Raw genomic sequence first — 20,892 nt, 5'->3', positions numbered from 1 at the left:
CAGAAATCCACAGGCTATAAGAAATAAGGTCATCACAGTGTCCTTTTCACGACAAGGGTTGAACAGACCAAATACATAATAGTTTCTCATTCTAAAAACTTGGAGAAACGTTGATAGAATGTCAATTGTTTACTTAGAAGTACTTGCACATGCGTGTAAGAAAATTCAGTATAACGTGCTCAAAGAACCAACTACAGGCATGTTATTGAAGTGATGACTAAAAAGCATTTTAAGCATTTCTAATGGTATATAGTTTGTCAGGGCTGCATAAAACACAGGATTTTTGCATACCAAAAAATCAGCATTTGCAATACGCATGCTGAGACTGTTCCGCTTCGGCAAAAACAATTATTGAGATTTTATGCAAAAAAAGGTCAACGTTTTGGGGAAAGTGCAAACACTTATTTTAAGGATAAAAAATGTATAGTTAAGTAAGCAAAATGCAGTATTTTCCACCTCATAAGACCATTTCTTATTTATGCGTCCTTTTGGAGTCTCCAAATGACCTTTTTGGAACAACCCTAAACGGTTACCTTTCAGAAGATACCAGGATTATTCCTGTAGTCAAAAGGGTTCAAGAATAGTAATCAATTTACTTAGGGTATATCATTGTCAAGTGTCAAGAAAAGGGCCTTAATAAGGGGTTAATCAGTTTTCTATTGAATTGTCCGCTGCAGTATCATGTAAATGGAATGGGTTTTCCTTTGCCTTGATCTAAGCAGGAACTGCACTCTGTTGGCCGCCAAAAAAAAAAAAAAAAAAATGGCGGACCATTGAAACTCATTCCTCTGAAACAGTCCACTAAAATGTGTTTCTGAAAACATTTGAGGCGAGAAATAAGCAATGTAGTTGCTGAATCTGAATTCATATTTGACCTGCAACACATAATTTGTTTGATCTGAGTTCTGCGAGAGGTGAGCCATGTTGACGTACTTCAAGCCTCTCCACAGACAATTGAAGGCATTCTTTACATAATTTGTACGACAGGTAAATTTCGTTCCTACCAAAGATGCCATATTGGCATATGATCATAGCCCAGACGTACGGATAAAATATACTCCATATAAAACTTGTGATCATACTTGTGATGTAACTTTCCCCTTACTAAGCAAAGGGGGTAGGCTTCTCATCTTGCCTCACCCATACATATGACAGGCTAGCGCCACCACTGTGAGCAGGAATGATACAATAAGTAGGCTGAGCACAGCATGAACACACTAAACCAGGGATGGTCACATTTGGCCCTTGAATCCAAATTCAGTCCTGGTTCTCTTTTCTCCCAGGGGAATCAACTGAAGAGTGCTACTGATTGGCCAGACCATCTTCACACCGGACTCTGAGGGTGGAAAAATCAACAGCTCTGTCCTGGCGGACCGCCATTTGATTATCCCCGCACTAACCAAACTGTTTACCCAAAAGCCAAATAATTCTTACTGCATTACTGCTGATCAAATCATTACAATGTAGAAATAACTGAGCGAAATGCCTGATTTGGTTGTTTTAAGACGTTTATTAAAAAATAAAGAATACAAAAAACTTTACATAAAAAATGTTGATCAAAAAGAAATAAAATAAAAATAACACAGTACTTCCTTCTGATAATACCAATTAAGATAACATCATTGTAGCCAGGTGACCTTTTTGTTTTTGGTTGTTGAAATGATGTACCATGATGTCTAGCTTGGCATGCTTTTGTCAAGCATGTTTTAAAGACAGCAGCAAAAGCCAATTTAAAAGCCTGCAGGGAGGCACAGAAAGCATCATCGCACCTACCGGTTTATATTCACCTTAGTAAATCCATACAGTGATTTCCCAAATGCGCTGAAATCCTATAAAAACTTTGACCAAGCCAGTAATAATATAAAAAAAAAAAAAATTACAAATGTGGAACACTTGCAGTTTTCCTGCTAATAATATGACTGCTGGTTACATCAATCTGAAACGGCTACAAGGTGTTACCATTTGTAATTTTTTGTTTTTCGAGAAAGACTCACAACATGACCAATGACTTCTTAGAGCACGTTTCCAAAACGGAATGTTAACAAATATCATCGACAGACTCCGAACGCCAGATGAACCTGCTTCCATTTTTGGCGGCGGCTGAAAGTGTGGTTTTGCGATAAGACGTAATAAATAGCAGTAGTGGATCAGCCCTAATGAGCATTACCTTAAATATGTTCAGCCATCTGTGCGGAGAACACATACTCAAATTGCTGTCAGATTGTACACTCCTTGGCGATTTCCGCTGGAGTAGCAACAAAAACTAGGGCTTAAAAATAAAAATAAAAAAAGAGAAGGAAAAAAAATAAATGCTTTCAACTTGTATATAATTGCTCTTACATCGCAGCGAGTCATCTTTTGGGACAAAAATGCTCCTACGATTTGGTTTACGTAAGGGTACATTATCCTTGCTTCAAAATGGCATCAAGCAGTGGCTGTCACCAGAAGGAAATATAAGGAAAACACACTTGCATAGTAATACCTGTATGCATCTGTAACATTTTGAGTGACAGTGGTCAGCTACAGTTTGTTTGCCAAATACCAGCTGCCCCACGATGCAATACTGAAACAAAAAAAATAACACCTTAGGCAACGCATACAGTAACGGAAGTACTTGGTAATAATTTCTGATTCGACGGTGTTGCTCTTAACAGAACGAATGCATACCGTTACAGATTCCTGAATGGAATCAAAATAATTCCCTTTCTCCTAAGTCCGCTTAAACTGGGCACCCGCAGAGGCGTGGGCACCTTGCATATACACAGGTTACAGAAATTCACAAAGTCCATTCCTAATCCGCTGTGGCATCATTCCACCTCCTCCTTCCTCCATCCCCCCACCCCTCCCTTTCCATTTAAAATGAGAACAAGAAAATTAAATTAAATACAAAAAACAAACCAAATTCCAAGGGGAAAAATGCGATGTTTTCATGCCCAAAGGAAACTCTGTGCCGCCTGAAATGATCTGAGAATAATGGGGGGGGTATCGATACAAGCTGTATAGGACTATTTCAGGAGGCTAAAATGGAGCACAGCCAATAAAAATCCAAAGTTTCTCCTTGGCCAAAACACTGATTGGATATTAATCAGACACGCAGCGTAGGCCCTGGTAGCCGACGGATACATTCTCTCAACAACAAGCACGCAGGTATACATTCTCTCTGTCTCTCACACACTCTCACACAACAAAAAGTGATTTAAAAACAAAAATCCGGCCTCTGTTAGGTGTATCGGTAAAAGCAGGAGGACAGACATCACACAGAGCATCCAAACTGCTGCTCCTTGCGCAAGAGCTCCATCTGCTGGGGAAAGCGGGGGAACGTTTGGCGGCTCTTCTGGGATTCGGTGTAATGCAACAGGCTTTCCTCCACACTCAAGTACACAAGTACAGTCCACTTAAAAACAGACTTGCAAACAATGCAATCTGGGAAAGGATTTGTAAACTTTAACCAAAATAAAAACACTAAAAAAATAACTTAAAAAAACAAAACCAAAAAATAACAAAAAGCTTGACACAACAAATTAAATAACCTTATTTTTGGAAGAAAAAAAAAAAAAAAAAAAAATTATTGCACAAATGAGTAACAGTTTGTTCCTTTTGTACACTTAAAAAAGTTAAGTAAGAGGAGGGGTATGAAAATGGAGGCAGCTTTGCTGCAAAACGGAGACAGTGTCGTCATAAGAAAGGAGAAAAAAAAAAAAGAAAAAAGTAAAAGCTGTAGCCTCAAACTTAACCCGGCCAAAAAAGATTTCCCAGAGGTCATGGCTCAGAACTCTCCGGAAAGTCACCGTACGGCAACACTCCCACTTCGACGGAGTATCAGCGTGAGGCGAAAAACTTAAGCAGAGGGGAAAGTAAATTTTAAAAATAAAAACAATGTAACACAAAAAAAACATTTACATCAGGACGAGTTGTCACAGATCGATAAGCACAGTACGATAACGACCTGTAAAGGTACAGGAAACATGCAAACGTATCGGCTGCGGAGTGGCGGCGCCGGCCACAGCAGCGTTAAGATGCTGGTCTTGTTCCTCGGTCAAGCGTTGGTTGGTTGGTTAAAAAAGGGGGGGGGCGGGTGGGGTAGGGGGTAGGGGTGACGGACACCTCCGGCTTATCTGCTGCTGAGGGTGACGGGCAGGCTCTCGCGGCTGTGCTTCCTACGCCGCCACGTGTTGCGGTTGTACTGCAGGTGGGCCCGGCTCCCCTGCACCGGGCTGTGCAGAACGGCGGGGCTGTGGAGTGCCTTCACGGAGTACTTGGGCCCGTTGTGAATCTGGGGGGGGGGGGGAATACAGTGAGGACAGGCTGTTCAGTCTCCACTGTAACAAACGGCCACTGCGCGCTAAAGTCAAGCTGGCAAGAGACTTTACATCCGACTTATCGACTGACGACTTGTTTTTCAAGTGTTGAGGTCAAAAGGTGCAATAGATGTCCCCCACCACTTAATGTACTGCAAGTTAACTGCACATACAAACCAGCTGCACTTAATATTGAACTGTACAGCTGTCTCCATCTGCACATAATTCGATCGGGAGGTATATTTGGTGGTTGCTTGTTTGGACTACGGCGAGTGAAATTAAAGAAAGGAATAAATAATATTGATAAAATGTTGAAAATTAAGAAGAGCAAACATTTCTGAAACCCAAATGTGCTAGAAAACAGTCAAGACTGCTGATGAGTGGCCCATTCTGACCATTCTGATAGGTTCATCCACTGGGGGTATTTGTGGTTTCGTCAATTTGTATGCACAGTTTCCTTGCAGGTTTTAAGGAGCTGAAGTGGTTGTCTGCCGACTTGGGTAAGCCGTTTTGCTCATATTTTTGAAGTGTCCTTGAAACGCACAACCAATACCAACTGTGTGTATAAAAACAAGAAAACTCACTGCGTTTATCAAATTGTCATTTTCAAAGTTCCCCTTAACCTGAGTGTGTATTTCAGTTGGGAAATTAATTTTCTACCAATTGCGAGACCAAGCACAAGATTACTTGAAAAGCGCAATATGATATCCCTCCTATAAATATTTGTGAAGGACAGTCTAGAAACCAAGTACAAAATAACCCATACAATATTGCCCCTCTGAAAGCGAACATGAAGATGGTCATTAATCATACAAATAGAGCTGTAGTCTCACTCATTGCTTTGGGGGGAAAAAGTGGGAAATGATATTGAATTTGACTGTTCGGTCGAGGGAGCAGGTGGGACACTGAGAATGGCTTTGCTGAAGCCTACCTTGTGGTGCAGATGGGAGTTTGGCAGAGGGCCGGGAGAGGCAGGAGGCGCAGCTGGAGGGGGCATGTGGAGGAACGGGGGAGCCCCTTCCATACACACCTGCCTGCCAGGCAGGGAATGGACGCCCATGTTTCCTGGCAGAGACAGCCGGGCCTGTGGGAGGAGACGGGCACGCGTTAACCACTCGCCAAAACCACAATTTCATAACTTCAGCGGGGACGTGCAAATGGCATAACCTCACGGATTGGCAGGCGAATCGATTTCAGTTGAAAACAACCGTTGATATTAACAGTCGATATAGTCCTTCATCTATAATGAGAGGGTGCCTCCAGAGAGGAATACATTTAACAGGAAAAGGATGAGGTAGAGGGAAAGGGGGAAGGAGAGGAACAGGGACACAGCAAGAAGGAAAACTAAAGGACAAACAAAACAACGTAATTAAAAACCTCCTGAGGCAGAGACGAGTGAAAGCGACCAGCTATCCACTCTTACCTGGGAGCCAGAAGACATGATCAGAGGTTTCCCAGGGGGGATCTGTAGTGCGGGTGCCAGGGCAGCCAGTGCGTGTGCTTGGATTGGGTACGGGGGAATGTTTGGAGCTGCACAGGGAGTAGAATCCGAGTCCTATATAAAGAAATGAAGAAAACAAAAAAGGTACCCAGATTAATTGACAAGACCAATAAAAACACAGAACTAGTGAACGCCATCATCTTTATAATAAACTAGATATTCACAATGGAGGGGTGATAAAAAAATAAATCAAATCAAGCACCTAAATTCTCTGCAACTAAAACTAACACTGTCTCTAGAAGACCGGGGGTTCAGAAGTACCAAAATAAAAACGATGCAGTTAAATGCATTAAAACGTATTATTCGCTCAGAGAAAACCCGTACTGGCAATCCGAGACCAAAGCGTACCAACTACTCCTCTGCCGGTACAGAGGCATGCTAAAGCAGTATGGGGCGGGCCTTACGATGTCACTTCCTGAGAGGGAGGAGACGGAGGAGGCGGAGGAGTGCTGCTGGGGGCTGGAGAGGGACATGGGGGAGTCGGCGCTGTGGGGGGACACCGAGTCCCGCTGCCGCTCGTCCGCAGCCAGGCCGGACAGTCCGCTGGGGTCCGTCTGCTCGCCCCCGTCCTTCAGGACCGGACCTGCGGGCGCGAGGGGGCAACGTTAAACGCCCGCGTCACAAACACTTTCATATGTCTACTATACCGTTCTTCTTAAACGCCCGCTTCACAAACGCGTTCATATGTCTACTATACCCTCCTTCTTAAACGCCCGCTTCACAAACGCGTTCATATGTCTACTATACCCTCGTTCAGGACCGGACCTGCGGGCGTGAGGGAGCACCGTTAAACGCCCGCGTCACAAACACGTTCATATGTCTACTATACCGTCCTTCTTAAACGCCCGCGTCACAAACACGTTCATAGGTCTACTATACCCTCCTTCTTAAACGCCCGCGTCACAAACACGTTCATAGGTCTACTATACCCTCGTTCAAGACCGGACCTGCGGGCGTGAGGGAGCACCGTTAAACACCCGCGTCACAAACACGTTCATATGTCTACTATACCGTCCTTCTTAAACGCCCGCGTCACAAACACGTTCATAGGTCTACTATACCCTCCTTCTTAAACGCCCGCGTCACAAACACGTTCATATGTCTCCTATACTGTCCTTCTTAAACGCCCACGTCACAAACACGTTAATTTGTCTACTATACCCTCCTTCTTAAACGCCCGCGTCACAAACACGTTCATAGGTCTACTATACCCTCGTTCAGGACCGGACCAGCGGGTGTGAGGGAGCACTGTTAAACGCCCGCGTCACAAACATGTTCATATGTCTACTATACCCTCCGTCAGGACCGGACCTGCGGGCGTGAGGGAGCACCGTTAAACGCATCCACCAGCGGGACCACTTATGCCCTCCTTCATGTCTCAAACTGACTGTTCAGAAAAACTATGGCCCTGACACAGCCCTTACGCTCTTCAGCAATGTATATTGCCTCAACCGCTCCGATAAAACCGCTTTATAGTGAAAGCTCATTTCTATTATCCAGGCTCAAACTCTCTTCTTCAGCATTTCATGACCTTGGAATTAGAAGGCTCCATCTGCATTCAGAGTGGTTTTGAGATTGAAAGCTTTCACATGTAAAAATAGTACATCAAGCTAACAGTACTCTAAACGTACAATCTAAAAATCCTGAGATAACAACGTATGTATGATACCAACTAATTTTCATCAAAAAAAGTCTGTTAGAACAGGGATGCACAACCCTGGTCCTGAAGGGCCAATCTGTAAGCCGGTTTTTGTTCCAACCAATTACCTCATTACCCAATGACTCTAATCACCATTAACCAATTACCCTAATTCAGATTTCTGACAGCCCTATAATCAACAATGGTTAACTCCTATACTTGAGCAAGGTAAAATATTAAAGGATACACTTGAAGCTGTCGCTGGTGCTCATACAAATGTCAGATCAAGATATGATTGAGCTAATGAAATCATTATGAGCAGAAGTTGGCACAAACTCCTGAAATGGACCAGCCCTAGTTGTGCACGCCTTAGAGTTAGAACCATATAATTGGAAAGTCTGGAGTTGACTTCTTCGAGCCACTAAAACTAGCGGAACCCTCCGGGAACGGCTCCAAAAGAACAGGAGCGAGGGTGATCGAGTACACTCTCGAGAAACGAACGGGGCACGTGCTAACGTGGCATAGCAAAGCGGCGACGGCTCCTTCCCCTCACGCCGGCCGAGGTTTACACGCCGCACGCAGCGGAAGGCACGCACCCAATCTGCCAGCTTTAGTTAGAACTCCAAAGATAGAAGCGGAGCGCCCACATGCACGCTGGGGGTGACTTACCACAGCTCTCCATCTGGGCACTCTGCCTGCCGCCCCACTTCTTTATGATCCATTCCCTATAGTCGATGACTTCCTGGGTTACTTTTATAATGCGGCCCAAAGTGCTGCAGGGACAGAGACACACGCAATTCAGAACCTAGAGCAGCCAAACCTTTACACCAAACATCAAAGTTGAAAGTTGGAGCTATGAGTATGAGACTTTCACTTCGGCAAATATATTTTTAATGAGCAAATAATCCCTTAGATCAGGGGTCGGCAACCCTGGTCCTGGAGAGCCGCAGGGTGTGCTGGTTTTTGTTGCACTTAATTGATCAGCACTTAACTGAGTAATCGACTGCTTTAATTGATCAATTAACTGGCCTCACCTGGTTTTTTGGGTATGAATCAGTTGCTGGCATTAAGGCGAAAACAAAAACCAGCACACTCTGCGGCTCTCCAGGACCATGGTTGCCGACCCCTGCCTTAGATAGTCCCTTCATTCTCATGTGTGGAGGATCTCAGTGTAATTGTAGCCCTTGGTAAACTCTAGCAGCGGTGTTCTCCATAGCGCACGTGACCAGCTGTCTCTACTGCGCGGTGCAGCCGATGCAGCAGCAGGAGTCAACGCGCGAGGACGCGGTTAATTCCCACGCCCACAGCACGTAGCATTTTCCTGTGCAGGATGCAAAACCAGGAGGAATTTTGCGTTACGGGTGGCCGGCTAACCTGTCGGTGTCTTTGTTGGGGTACGAGCGGGCCAGGGGAACGACCGCATGGCCAAGCACGATGTAGGCGTAGTCAAAGACCTGCTTCACCTGCATGGCACCGTAGGAGCTGCGACCAACATCGTTTCCTGAGGAGAGAGAAAATAAACGGAAATAAATGTCTAATTATGCTCAAGCTGCAATAGTACTTGGACAGACATTAGCAGATCAAAAGGCAAATGGGGCGAAGTGAATGGGGGTCATACAGCTACGTCTGTAAATCACTGAATGTACACACAATGATATGGAGCGATGTCAAGCTGGAGGGGTCAACTGACTGTACTGATTTAAACAGATTCTCCCAAGTGGAAAAGTCATTAAATACATGAATAATCTCGTTAACTCTGATTTACTCTCATCAATTTCAAAATAATTTTAGCTGTGAATCTCTCAAGCGTCTGATGTGCTTTCCCTTTCAGTCCGGAGGAGCTCTTGGCCTTCAAAAAAGATTTTATGCAAATATCCACAGAACGCTATTTTTAGGCCTGTTCTGGAAGGGAACATACTGAGTTTACAGAAAGTAGCACACAGAATTCAAGACCAAACCTGTCGATGCGGTTTGAGGTCATCCAGTTGAATTTACATTTTTAAACATTAGATGCTCTTATTCAGAGCAATGTACACAACATTTAACATACAACCAGCTTATGCAGAAAGATATTTATTCATGCAATTCAATCAATTTAATCAATGACAGTGCCCCATTTGTAAATCAAACCTACAACCTCAGTGACAAGTTCGGTTCCCTACCCACTATGTTAACACTGCCATGCACTGAGGAAAGACCAAATGGTGCACAAACAGGCCCACACAAATGTATGAGCGCCACCATTTTGAAAGAACTGTCAAAGCGCCAGCCTGACGCACACTTATCATTGAATAAAGTAGGGATTGGCATGGTTAACCAATTAACCGGGCAACCGGAATGGACACTTAGCCGAAACTATTTTTTTTGTCTCGCATACATTTAAAATTTGTAATATTGAATCTTTTGATTATAATTTTTAACTTTCATTAAAAACATTTAAGAGTGTTCAATATTTTGACTGGATTTGTGGGTAGCCAACAGCAGGGGGTCGAAGAGTTTCAGAGTAGCCAAATAAGCATTGCAGCACCACCAGACGCTAAAACGCTGTGAAGGAGGCTTTGGCATCATTCTGAAGGCTATAATCTTTGGTGCAAAATCTGTCGCATCAAACTTAGTTTGCCTATAACAGGTATTTATTATAATATAGATACACCGACCAGCCACAACATTAAAGCCACCTGCTTAAACCACTTTAACTGCATAAACGTGTCTATAAACACTTAATATTTCATTATATGATACGAGTACTTCCAGAAGCAGATAAGTGAATAGCATTCAAAAGTAACATTTTATTAAATATATTGGTACGTACTGCTGTTCATGATAATTTCCATCTTATCAGACTCTCCAGGACCAGTAGAAATGTCCATATTTAACAAAAATAAACACCAGCTGCAATATTTAAAAATGCATGGCATCTAATCCTACAGTTTGAAATATGGCAGGTGGTCTATTTTTTTCCCCCCAGATGAAACATTCTACAGGTCCTGGAGCATCTGTTAAGATAAACATCATCATCATGAACAGCAGTACTTACAAAGATATCTAAATAACAAAACAATGCACCCCTCCCAATGAGCTTACTCCAAACTTCAGTGCAATTGACTTATGATTATCTGCGTATACAGCTAAACATCATATAATGAAATATTAAGTGTTTATAGCAACTTTATACAGCTTAAAGCATTTTTAACAAAGAAAAAAACTGATTGAAGCAGGTGGTTTTAATGTTGTGGCTGATCAGTGTATAATGTGCAACAAAATGACAAACCATGACAAACTTCTAGATGAAGGAAAACAATAGCGATCCTCTAAATGCAAGTGTGATTCAACCAGAAAAGAGCACATTGCACAGCGTATCATGATTAGCCTACTACTAGCCTACATGTTGCCTCTTAATTTTATTAGAGCTAAATAAAGGCATTCTTGATCCCATGGAATTGTTAGAGCCAGAATATAAACAGCATGCAAGATCCATACAGTGCAGGCTGAGAGGGAACAGGCTACAGTGAAGATAGGCTGAAGTTGGGAGGATAAATTCAGTAACATTGCTTTTTCCACGGACAGCTGAATGACTAACGTCGTCGGATGGGAAATTAAAAGAGCTGCGCTGCAAGCTCACAGCCCAACACCGGGGCTCATCTTAGGTCTGATTACAATCAGTAACGTCACTTGCATTTTTATTATCCTTGAAATTAAAATCTATCTGATGCTGTTTTTTGTTTAAGAGAAAATCACAATGTCAAATGACAGCAAGGGCCAGATTTACTAAGGAAACAGTCGCAACGCAAAAGGACCGTTTTCCTGATGCTCCAAAAACCCTGTCACAAACGCATCAGATGGACTGATTTGATTGTGATTGTGCCCATGGACCCTGGGCCAGCCACATGAGGATGGGCTCCTTCTAAGGTTTCTCACTACAGTGCATGCCATCAGTTATTCCTTGGCACGGTCCCCATTGGCTAGCTTTGTAGTACTTTAGTCCACTTGTTGGTGAACTGAGAAATCTATTGTGCAATACACTTTGATTTTATTTTGTCTGCAGCATGCATTTCATGTTGATTCTGCCATTATATTTTACCTGGCAGGAGAGGATCCTCAATGCACAGCATGGATGGCCTGTAACCATTGGTCATGGCTTTCATCATTTCTTCTTTGGCAATGTAAGCGCCTCCATTCTTGATCCGGATTCCCGTTTTCAAGTAATTAAAGTGCCTCCCGTACAGCTCAAAAAACTCAATGAGCAGGATTCCAAGATTTACATTGGGGTTTCTGGCGTCGATCCTTGGGTGCAGCTACGTAGACAGAGGCATGTAAAAACACGGAGTGGTTAGCATGCTGCACATTACATCAGCTAAGGGGCTAGAGTTGACATTTAGCATACTGATAACCCAGGACATTTAACAATGGCAGAAGCCTAAAGTCTCGCCAACAAGATTCTACTAGAATATTGTATCCCATGCTGACGTACAGCTTTACATGTAAGGACTTGCTCCTTATGAAAACATTATATAGTGAGTATGAAACGCCCTTTTTGAGTTGGCAGAGAAATTGTTTATTTAAAAAGGGCAAAACACACAAAAAAAAAAGAAGAAAAAAAACAAACACTACTGACAGATGTGGGCTTCCATCATTACAGTCTCAATCACAGCAATGTAGCTCTGAGGGGGAAAACAGCACACCTGTTCGACAGCAGCTCTTACCTGTAGGAAGCTAATGACCATCAGAATGAGACTGTAGGAACTGATTCCACCAGTGAAGACCTCGTTCAGATCCCTCTGAAGGAGGAACTGCTTCAGCACGAAAATTAAGTAAGGCAGGACGGTATACCTCTGTCAAGAACAAGACAAATCGGTAAGCAATCTTGTATTTACCCACTACCACATACTAACCACAGTAAAAATGTTACCATTTTAACTTCAGATAATTTCAATCCAATTAGTTTATAAGCAGAGGAAACGCCAAAATCATAGCAGTGCTATGGAAACTATTTAACAATTCATACTTAAATATACCATACACCGTGTCCCAATTTAAATTTCTAAATGTCAACTTCCTCCCATTTAAAAAGTGTTCACAGCAAGGATGTTCTGGTTCAGTCATTTTGATGAAACTCACTTGACAAGACCTGCAGGTGAGAACCCTCTCCAATCATAAACCCTTTGGCAAACAGAAGTCTTTTGAATGACTAATCCGAAATAACTGCGGGCTTCATAACAAGTATATACAAGCGACCAATGTTGTCTTAAAGGAGAGGTTTCACCCATTTTCAAGCACCCCCATGGCAACTAAGAAATGAGCCTTCATGCCCACTTGACTGGAAGAACTATGCACTTACAATAACTCGGAGCAAAAATATAGGTAAGCACTACCTGGCTCAATAAACATAAATCTACAGGTATGGTGCCATGAAAAATTACTTGCCTCCTTCCTGATTTCCACTATTATTTCATAGGCTAGTTGTCGCAATGAATGATTTCAGATCTTTTGACAAAATGTAATATTGGACAAAGGGAACCTGAGAAATACAAATCACATTTTAAATAAAATGTATTTAATGAAAAAAACCACCGATTGTAACAATAACTTTAAATCAAACTATAATTTGATATCAGTATTTCACATTGCTACTCTTCTTGGCTTAACTGGTTTAAGTCACGCAAATTGGTAGGTTTTAAAGCATGAGCTCATTTCAGGTCCAGCTACAGCAACTTTATTGGGTCCAAGTCAAGACTTTGACTAGGTCACTCCAAAACCTTTATTTTGTTTCTTTTCAGTCATTCAGATGTAGACTTGCTTTTGAGTTTTGGATCTTCGTCGTGTTGCATGACCCAATTACACTTAGATCTCACAACAAACAAGCGGACATTCTCCTTAGGTCCATAGAACATCATCTGAAAATACTTTTTCATTCATCCTTTTTACTGTATGAAGGCAAAGATTATTACAGAGCATAATTCAGTGGCACTTTTCCCCCCAGGATGAGCATATAACATCTATGCTTGTGTTTGGAATAGACATGAGGTTTAATAGTAATATGAATGCATACCTTCACATAATCCTTGATAAAGCGAGCAGCTTTCACCCCAGTCTCCACGTTGAAACTGATGTCCACCTTGACTTCAGTTTCTTGGTCAGTCAGTTTTATTATTGGTACCTAAAGATGGGGAGATCTGATTCTTTAAACCTGAAGTTTTATTTTCACTGTCTGAAAACAGATAATTTCCAATCATTTGTCACAAAAGTAGCCAAACGCGCTTAAACATTTCATATTTGACAGGATGTCCAGTTATATAGATAAATTGAAGTTAAGTATAATGTTCAAGGAGAAGGTCACTCAGTTGCACCACACCCTTCTATTTTGAATAACATTGACCACCGTCTCGAGATCACACAGGCAATTTGAGCCTTAGCACAAAAGCAATCCAGTGGCAGCTCCATTGCCCATATAAGGGAAAGCTTCAATTCAAGAGGCTTCAGTAGGGGTGGGGAGTCGGGCAAGAAAAGATCCTCTTTCACTGCAATTTGGACCAATTTTGACCAATTTACTCCTCAAGTCTTCAAATAACAAGACCTCACGTTCAATTGAAAACAAGGGGCAGGTTCATACAAGCATTTCTATAGGGTGCCTTTACAAGAACATGGACATGCCATGATTTTCAGGCAAGGTGTGAAATGACAAGCTCACCGTAGCTTTGTCAAGTACTTTAATGGAGTAAGGCTCAGCCACATTGTGTTTCCGCAGGGCTTGTTCCAACTGCTGTAGCGGGGGACGCTCCCACTTTCCAAAGACCACCAGGTCAATGTCACTGCAATAAGAAATGCAGTCATGAACACTCACCCTACCAGAACGTTCCCAATGCCCACAATTTCACACAAGGATACACAGCAATGATATTCTCATAGTAGATAAATGGGCTATTGGGCTCCTCTGTTAAACCAGCTGTAATGTTTTGGGATTATTGGCATGCTTTTGTTTACCTTGTGGGGAGATAGAGCCCTGTACTGAAGCTGCCAAATATCTGCACCTGGAAAGAAAAGGGTGAAAAATCATGTGTGAGACAAACAATGCCTACATTTACACAAATCAATCCTTTGAAAATTACATCAAAAGGGTTCACACCCAGCTTTTGATTATTGCGATCTCCAAATCTTTGTCTGGCTGCAAGACCTGCAAGAGTTTTTGGCTTAAAACCATCAACGGTTCATCCGCATTCCTGCGAGTCCCTGGGATTTTGAATGCATTTCATTTTCCTTTAGGACTACGGAATCTAGGACGCCGTATAATGGGGTCAAAGCTCATCAGGGCAAAGAGTTTTGCCCTGGTATATTTTGCTTGCAACAGAGAAAAACAATAGCATAAGATCCGAGTTCCTTTTTCAAATGTGGAACAGATTCCACTGGACAGGAAACGGAATGAGGATGCCAAAGATTCTGGAAACAATATTGACATTTTCAGCGTCAGGATCCCATGCTCCACGTTAATCCATGAAGTGCACAAGGTCCAGGTTCACACAAGTTAATGCACACTTTACAACAAAACAAATCATAAAGAATGGTCCTCACATAACCATATTGGGGCATATGCGCTAGTCATGCCAAAGTAACTGTTCTGCTTGCAGCAGAATGGCTTGTGAGGTGATGGGCAAATAAACTGCGAGCATCAAATAAAAATAACTAAAAAGCACATTCGATCAATAAATCTCCCAGCATTCACACAAGCCAGAATGCAACACAGCTGGTTTGGTTCAGTACAGAAAATCTAATACAGTAAATGCTAAATACATAGATAAAAATAACAGTTTACAAAATGGCTCAATACAGGCATGCTGGCTACAGGTGGAACTTAAGCCCACCCACTGCTTGGGTGCCCTGTTGGGGGCTGCACGTTACTGGTTACTCGCTCACATTACTGGCTTTCTTAGCATCCATTTAGGGTTCTATAGTACTGAACCAATACCATGTTTATACACTCCGTAATAATGACCCATCACTGTGAATGCATGCTCTGTTGAGGGTTTTGTAGTACTGAATCAACAGCACTAAATGCCTTGCACAAAATGACCTGATACTGTGCCGATGTGCTCCGTCAAGGGTTCAGCAGTACTGACCCAATAAATACTGTACTGCTGTGCTCTGTCAGGGGTTCTGCAGTACTCACCCAATACTGCACTGGTGTTACGGGGGTCTGCAGTACTGACCCAGTACTGGGCAGACGAGCTCTGCTAGGGGGCGATATACTCACGTTTGCTGAGGGCCACAGCTCTTTGATGACGGTCTCTATCCTGTTCACCACCTCCTTCCGCATGGCGGCCTCCTCGGGCCGGGGGGACATGAAATCGTAGAAATCCACAATCTCCTCATGGAGGCTGGACCGAAGGAGAGAGCACACAGGCCACGTGTGACACACCCGCTTCAGATTAAAAACTCCTGCGGACTCTCAGGACAAAGTACTTCCGCTATCGTGACATGTAAAATCCAGCTGCAGATCCAGCTTTGATTCATCTGCCCAGTCGAATCACATTAAAGATCTCTCATGAATCTGACTCATCGCAAGATATGCCATAAAATTCAGAGCAACATTGGACAGTTTAATAAGACTCAGTACAGGTTATTTACATATTGTACTGTAAAAGATAGAAAAACAGGTGGTTCATTTTGTACTGCCATTGCTCATCTCATATGCCGTACGATGCACATTGGATACAAGGAAAATCAGAAAAAAGACAATGCATCATAACTTTAAATGTCAGGAACTTGCAGAAACATGTTGAAACTGGTTGTGTCACATTATGTTCCATATAGCTACCTGGAAGGGAGAGTTCTGCAGTCTAAGAACACAACTGAAGCAGGGACAATGCTTTTGACAATTTCCTCTCACCTTTCTAAGAGTTTAATGCTGGATAAGATATAGCGCTTAAATTGACAAAAGAACTTAAGCACACAGTGGAATGATGGGAAACTTCACCTGTTTATAACAGTATTTGCAGTGGGAATAAACTGCATCTACTGTATCAAAATTGTAGACTGCATGTGTCAATATACCCACTTATTTATCTACAAATCAATTGAACATGACTAGGTCAGGAGACGGATGAAAGCCGATGTCTGCGGGAACACACGCATATGAAATACAGCCACTGCTCAGAGAAATAGCAATGAATCAATTTTCAAATGACAGTGCTATCTTTGTATGGAAATTGTCAGAAAACGAGACACTCGAGTATGCTGCTCATTACACGTAGACACCTTCAAACTTCAGGATACTACATACCATAAAAACTGGACATAAGAAAACTCATTCAACCCCATGGACAGCAAAGTCAGAAGACCACCCAACTTGCATTTAAAATTACTTTTAGCACTGGGAGCAGAACTGAGAATCGGTTGGGATATCTTGGAAACAACTTTTCTACCCAGCATTACCGTATTCATATTAATTACATTTTGTGGCAAAAACAAAGCCAGTATTTAGAGCTCTAAGCACATTTAAGTGATTTAAAAAAATAAAAAAAAATAATAAAATAATGTAAATAATGTTCTTTAAAAATGCCATTCTTTAAGTGGTCAATGTGTAACACGGTGTAAATCTTTGAAATATGTCCAAGTGCATGTGTAATAGCACAACACTCCCCAAACACTAGCTAGATTTACGCTGGATTCAATAGCCTCTCAAGCAATTTCAGACTTCTTATAAAAGTACCGTCTAAGTGCAGTCCCATAACTATGCATTTCTGACAACCGACAGCGCAAATGAACAGGTTACTTCTCCCACGAGCTCCAAATTCTTTCCCAGAAAATTCCCATATGGGTGCAACTTACCATTACAAATATCACAAGTTCATGCAACAGATGCGGAGCTTCCTGTTGAAATCCTCTGAAAAATTGCTAGAGTAGATGCTTTCGAACAAACACACTTTTTGTAAGCCACAAATGTTCTTGATAGCTCAACGACAACGTTGGATGGCTTTATTACCGTCGTTCTGTAACAGTTACTATATTTGGACCTAGTCTTTAGACAAGTTGTAATGATCTGGATCAGTTCAGGTTTTTGGCGATGTAGACATTACACCAAACACGGTTACCCGACGGATTTACGAGCTCCGTATTGCACGAAATTATACAACATGCTGATGTAAAGTTGGTGGGTAAAGGTAGTGGGTTACGCACCTAACGTCTAACCGACCGGGAATTGCTAGCTCGCCAAATTCCCCCTCCCCCCTCGGGCTGTCAGATCACTTGCAAGCAGCCTACCGTTCGCTGAGGAGAATCAAATCAAAACTGCTGGCGTCTTACAATTCCTTAAAGGCCTAGACAGCGGCTTAGCCAATTTAACATTGGACATAAATTAGTCATAGAAGGAATTAAACCAGTTTAGCTAAATTTAAGAGTTTACCCATACCGGCTACGCACTTCATACACTCATCTAATATTCATTGCTCGCCAATTGTGTGGCTAGTCAGCTAGCATTAGCTAGAGCTAACCCAGTCTAGGCCTCAGGTTGATATGCAAGGGACTCCATTTTATGTAGCTAGCTAGCTAACGTTAGCTATAGAATAAGAGTGAACCAACGGACAGCTGATAATCATAATGAATAAAAATAAGACGCCATGGAAGGCTGTCATTTTAACTGCAACGTTATCCGCATTTTCTCCACATTCACTTAACGTAACGTTAGCTTAAAAATAGCAGGTCTGAAGCGTAATTAACTTAACGTTCGTTAAATGTTAGCGAACGTTACATGGGTGCAAATGGCTCAAATTTCTGCAGATGCTCGCTAGTTAGCCAAACAGCCAGCAATCCGGTTGGGAAAATAAGAATCAATTAGCTAGTAACTAACGTTGACTAAGTACTCCGCAATCTAGCCTTCCATCTGTACCTAGCTAACGGTATGTTGCTTTCAAAAAGTTAATGATAGACATTGGAGTTAGCTTTAATTGCTTAGTTCTGCTCTTAAATGAATCAAGTAGCCGAAATACATTTTTTAACACTTTGAATAAAAAATGCAATGGTGGCCATCTATCATTCAATGAACGTGAGCTTCAAGCCTCGTCCGAATTCACTAGCCACGCCCACAACTCTCCCTAATGAATATTTACAAGATATTTTGAAAGATATTCAGTCATACCAAGTTAATACTCAAGATTAATATAAAGTTAGGATTTAAAGCCCTTTCTCTGGTTAGCTCGCTACCTTGCTGCCTGGTTACATCTGTGACAAATGAACGGCGATAGTAAATCCAGTTCCAGCATGAGCACCATTCACTAGACGTCCTCTTTTCCATTTCCCAAGTTATGTCCTATCCAGCTACTCGGAATCGACCACTCGATCAAATAGACAAGTAGTTGGCAGGCAAAACCGGTTCCCTTATGGTTGTGACTTGGCATGACCTAAAGTTAGCCAAGTTAAGTTCACTTTGGGAAGTTAAGACTTAGCAAGCTACACCAACCTCAACACGCCCACTGGACCAAGTGCCCTGCAGAAAGCTCGTCATACAAGTACTACCTTACATTAACGTTAATTAAAATAATCAAAGTTAACGTTAATTTCACAAATCCTTCACATTACATTCAAAACCTGTCCTTAGCAGCAATTAAAAAGTCTTCCAAGCGCCTAATTGGATGGCAGCAAGCCAAATGTGCCATGTAGTTTTCAAAAGAATGACAAAATAGCCATGGCTTGCACTATAGCAAGTCGACCCTTAAAACGATATTGCAGGGATGAACGTACACAGGTAATGCATCTGCGGGACATACAAATACAAAAAAAAATTGAAACAATTGAAAACCCTTCTCACCCATTAATCCCTGGATTGTACTTCCTCGTTTTCCAAGGAGTTCCAGAGCAGACATAGTTCCCATTACTACAGTTGGAGAGCAGATAGTTGATCCCATAGGTGCTCGCCTTGTTGTCACTTTTCCTACGGCCTGGGTGGTGATTATGATGGTTCACAATTGCAGTGGGGTGAAAACTGTGACGCTTGTTGTAATTTTGCTGAAAATTGTATTGGTGTTGCTCTTGATGCAGATTGTGGTGATGGTTTATATTAAACATGCTGTCAGTGAAACTAAATATACTGGCACCTCCGGCATTTTTGTTCATGTTTCCAGTGGCATTACTACCACTACCATTAGTCCTTACAGAGGAGCAGTTAGGAGCCGGGCTTTCAGTAACGGATTCCACAGAGGACGAGGACGACACCGAACTCGTCTTTTGTAGACTTTTCCCCTCACCAACACCTACCTTTAACGTAACTCCGTGGGCAAACGGAGAAGCGACTGGGTTCTGTGTGCTGCCGTTTGGTAACGTTACACTGAAAGAAGAATTTGCAGTGCTGTTTCTAGAGCTGCCTGCATGGCTGCTGCTTTTGCTAGCAGCCGCGGCTGCTACATTTTTGAAAACGCTCGAGTCCACAGCCGGAGAGTTGACACAGAGGTGCTGGTGGGGGTGATGGTAGTGGTGGTGATGGTGATGATGATGAAGAGGCTGATGATGACTGGAGTTTGTCCTGACTGCCTGAGAGGTCTCCCAAATATGCATCCATAAGGCATTCGCAGGTCCTTTCTGCTCGGGCTGAATCCAAGCTACCCTCGGATCCATTCAACAAAAATTTTAAACAACCCCTTTACGCGAATCCTGTTGCCTGTTAAAATACACTCGTTAATGGACCTTGATAGTTCGCAAATAATCCCGTTTAAAAATAGAGAGAAAGTAAGTGCTAAAAGCCCAAATCGAACGGGGACCACTGGCTAGTCCTCATACAAGCAAGCTAGCTGTAAATTGTGAAACCGTACGGCGATCCAATATGGCGTATTTCTCTTGAACCCGAAAACAAGCTGCGCATGTCCGTTGGATTTTAAACTATCGCCCTGAACACACCCCCGTCTTGAAAAGCGAGCACGCGCAGTCATAATCTACCACTGCCCCACCCTTCTCTACATGAGGACAGTGGCCCACCACTCATTTGCGAATCTAATTCAAATAAATTCCACATATTATTAAAATAACTAAACACTGCTTTACATTAAAATAGTAGTCTATTACAATATGAGGAAAAATAAACCCCGTATACTGTCAAAAGGCAAAATCATCACGGGGCAGTTTATGACGGTAGTGTTGAAAATACGAAATACAATTAAGAGCAAACGCATGAAATTCGTGCAACACAACAAAATGGCAGTGAAAAAACAATGACAAGAAGAATGCCAATTAACTATAACTTGTTGAAGAACCTATACACCTGTAAATCGTTTGGATTAAAAGTGTCTGCTAAATTACTGAAATGTAAATATAATATGAGACAAAAGTTAATTTATAGTATGTTTTATTATAGTTACTGTACATTTGTTTCAAGCTGAGCTCTCATTTACTCCACCCATATTCACCCATATTGGCTAGCCTCCATGTGCCATTGATCCTCCCTCCAACTGTTTCACAATGAATTACTAAGATAA

At 42.2% G+C, this 20,892-nt stretch overlaps 1 protein-coding gene across 1 annotated transcript; it reads right to left on the bottom strand.

The window, feature by feature from the left end:
• Positions 1-1,490: 1,490 nt before the first annotated feature.
• tent4a (terminal nucleotidyltransferase 4A) lies at positions 1,491-20,206 on the bottom strand. The gene is made up of 13 exons (XM_061254579.1): positions 19,236-20,206; positions 15,684-15,807; positions 14,420-14,466; positions 14,127-14,247; positions 13,488-13,595; positions 12,142-12,270; positions 11,520-11,733; positions 8,813-8,939; positions 8,108-8,211; positions 6,204-6,382; positions 5,722-5,853; positions 5,230-5,382; positions 1,491-4,273 (listed from the first exon to the last, which is right to left on the bottom strand). The coding sequence occupies exons 1-13, from the start codon at positions 20,036-20,038 to the stop codon at positions 4,112-4,114; spliced, it is 2,403 nt and encodes an 800-aa protein (XP_061110563.1). The 5' UTR covers positions 20,039-20,206; the 3' UTR covers positions 1,491-4,111.
• Between the last annotated feature and the right edge of the window lie 686 nt (positions 20,207-20,892).

The sequence above is a fragment of the Conger conger genome, chromosome 9 (genome assembly GCF_963514075.1).
Source record: "Conger conger chromosome 9, fConCon1.1, whole genome shotgun sequence".
Taxonomy (NCBI): Eukaryota; Metazoa; Chordata; class Actinopteri; order Anguilliformes; family Congridae; genus Conger; species Conger conger.
This window is presented reverse-complemented; position numbering and strand designations above follow the sequence as displayed.

What these genes read in the sequence shown, in the direction of transcription:
- tent4a (XM_061254579.1), bottom strand. Translation starts at nt 20,038, where the DNA reads ATGGATCCGAGGGTAGCTTGGATTCAGCCCGAGCAGAAAGGACCTGCG. An exon ending in TACAATCCAGGGATTAATGG is followed by an intron (nt 15,808 to 19,235) that starts GTGAGAAGGGTT and finishes CCTTCGGTCCAG; the next exon opens with CCTCCATGAGGAGATTGTGG. An exon ending in CCCTCTCAGGAAGTGACATC is followed by an intron (nt 5,854 to 6,203) that starts GTAAGGCCCGCC and finishes TTCTTTATATAG; the next exon opens with GACTCGGATTCTACTCCCTG.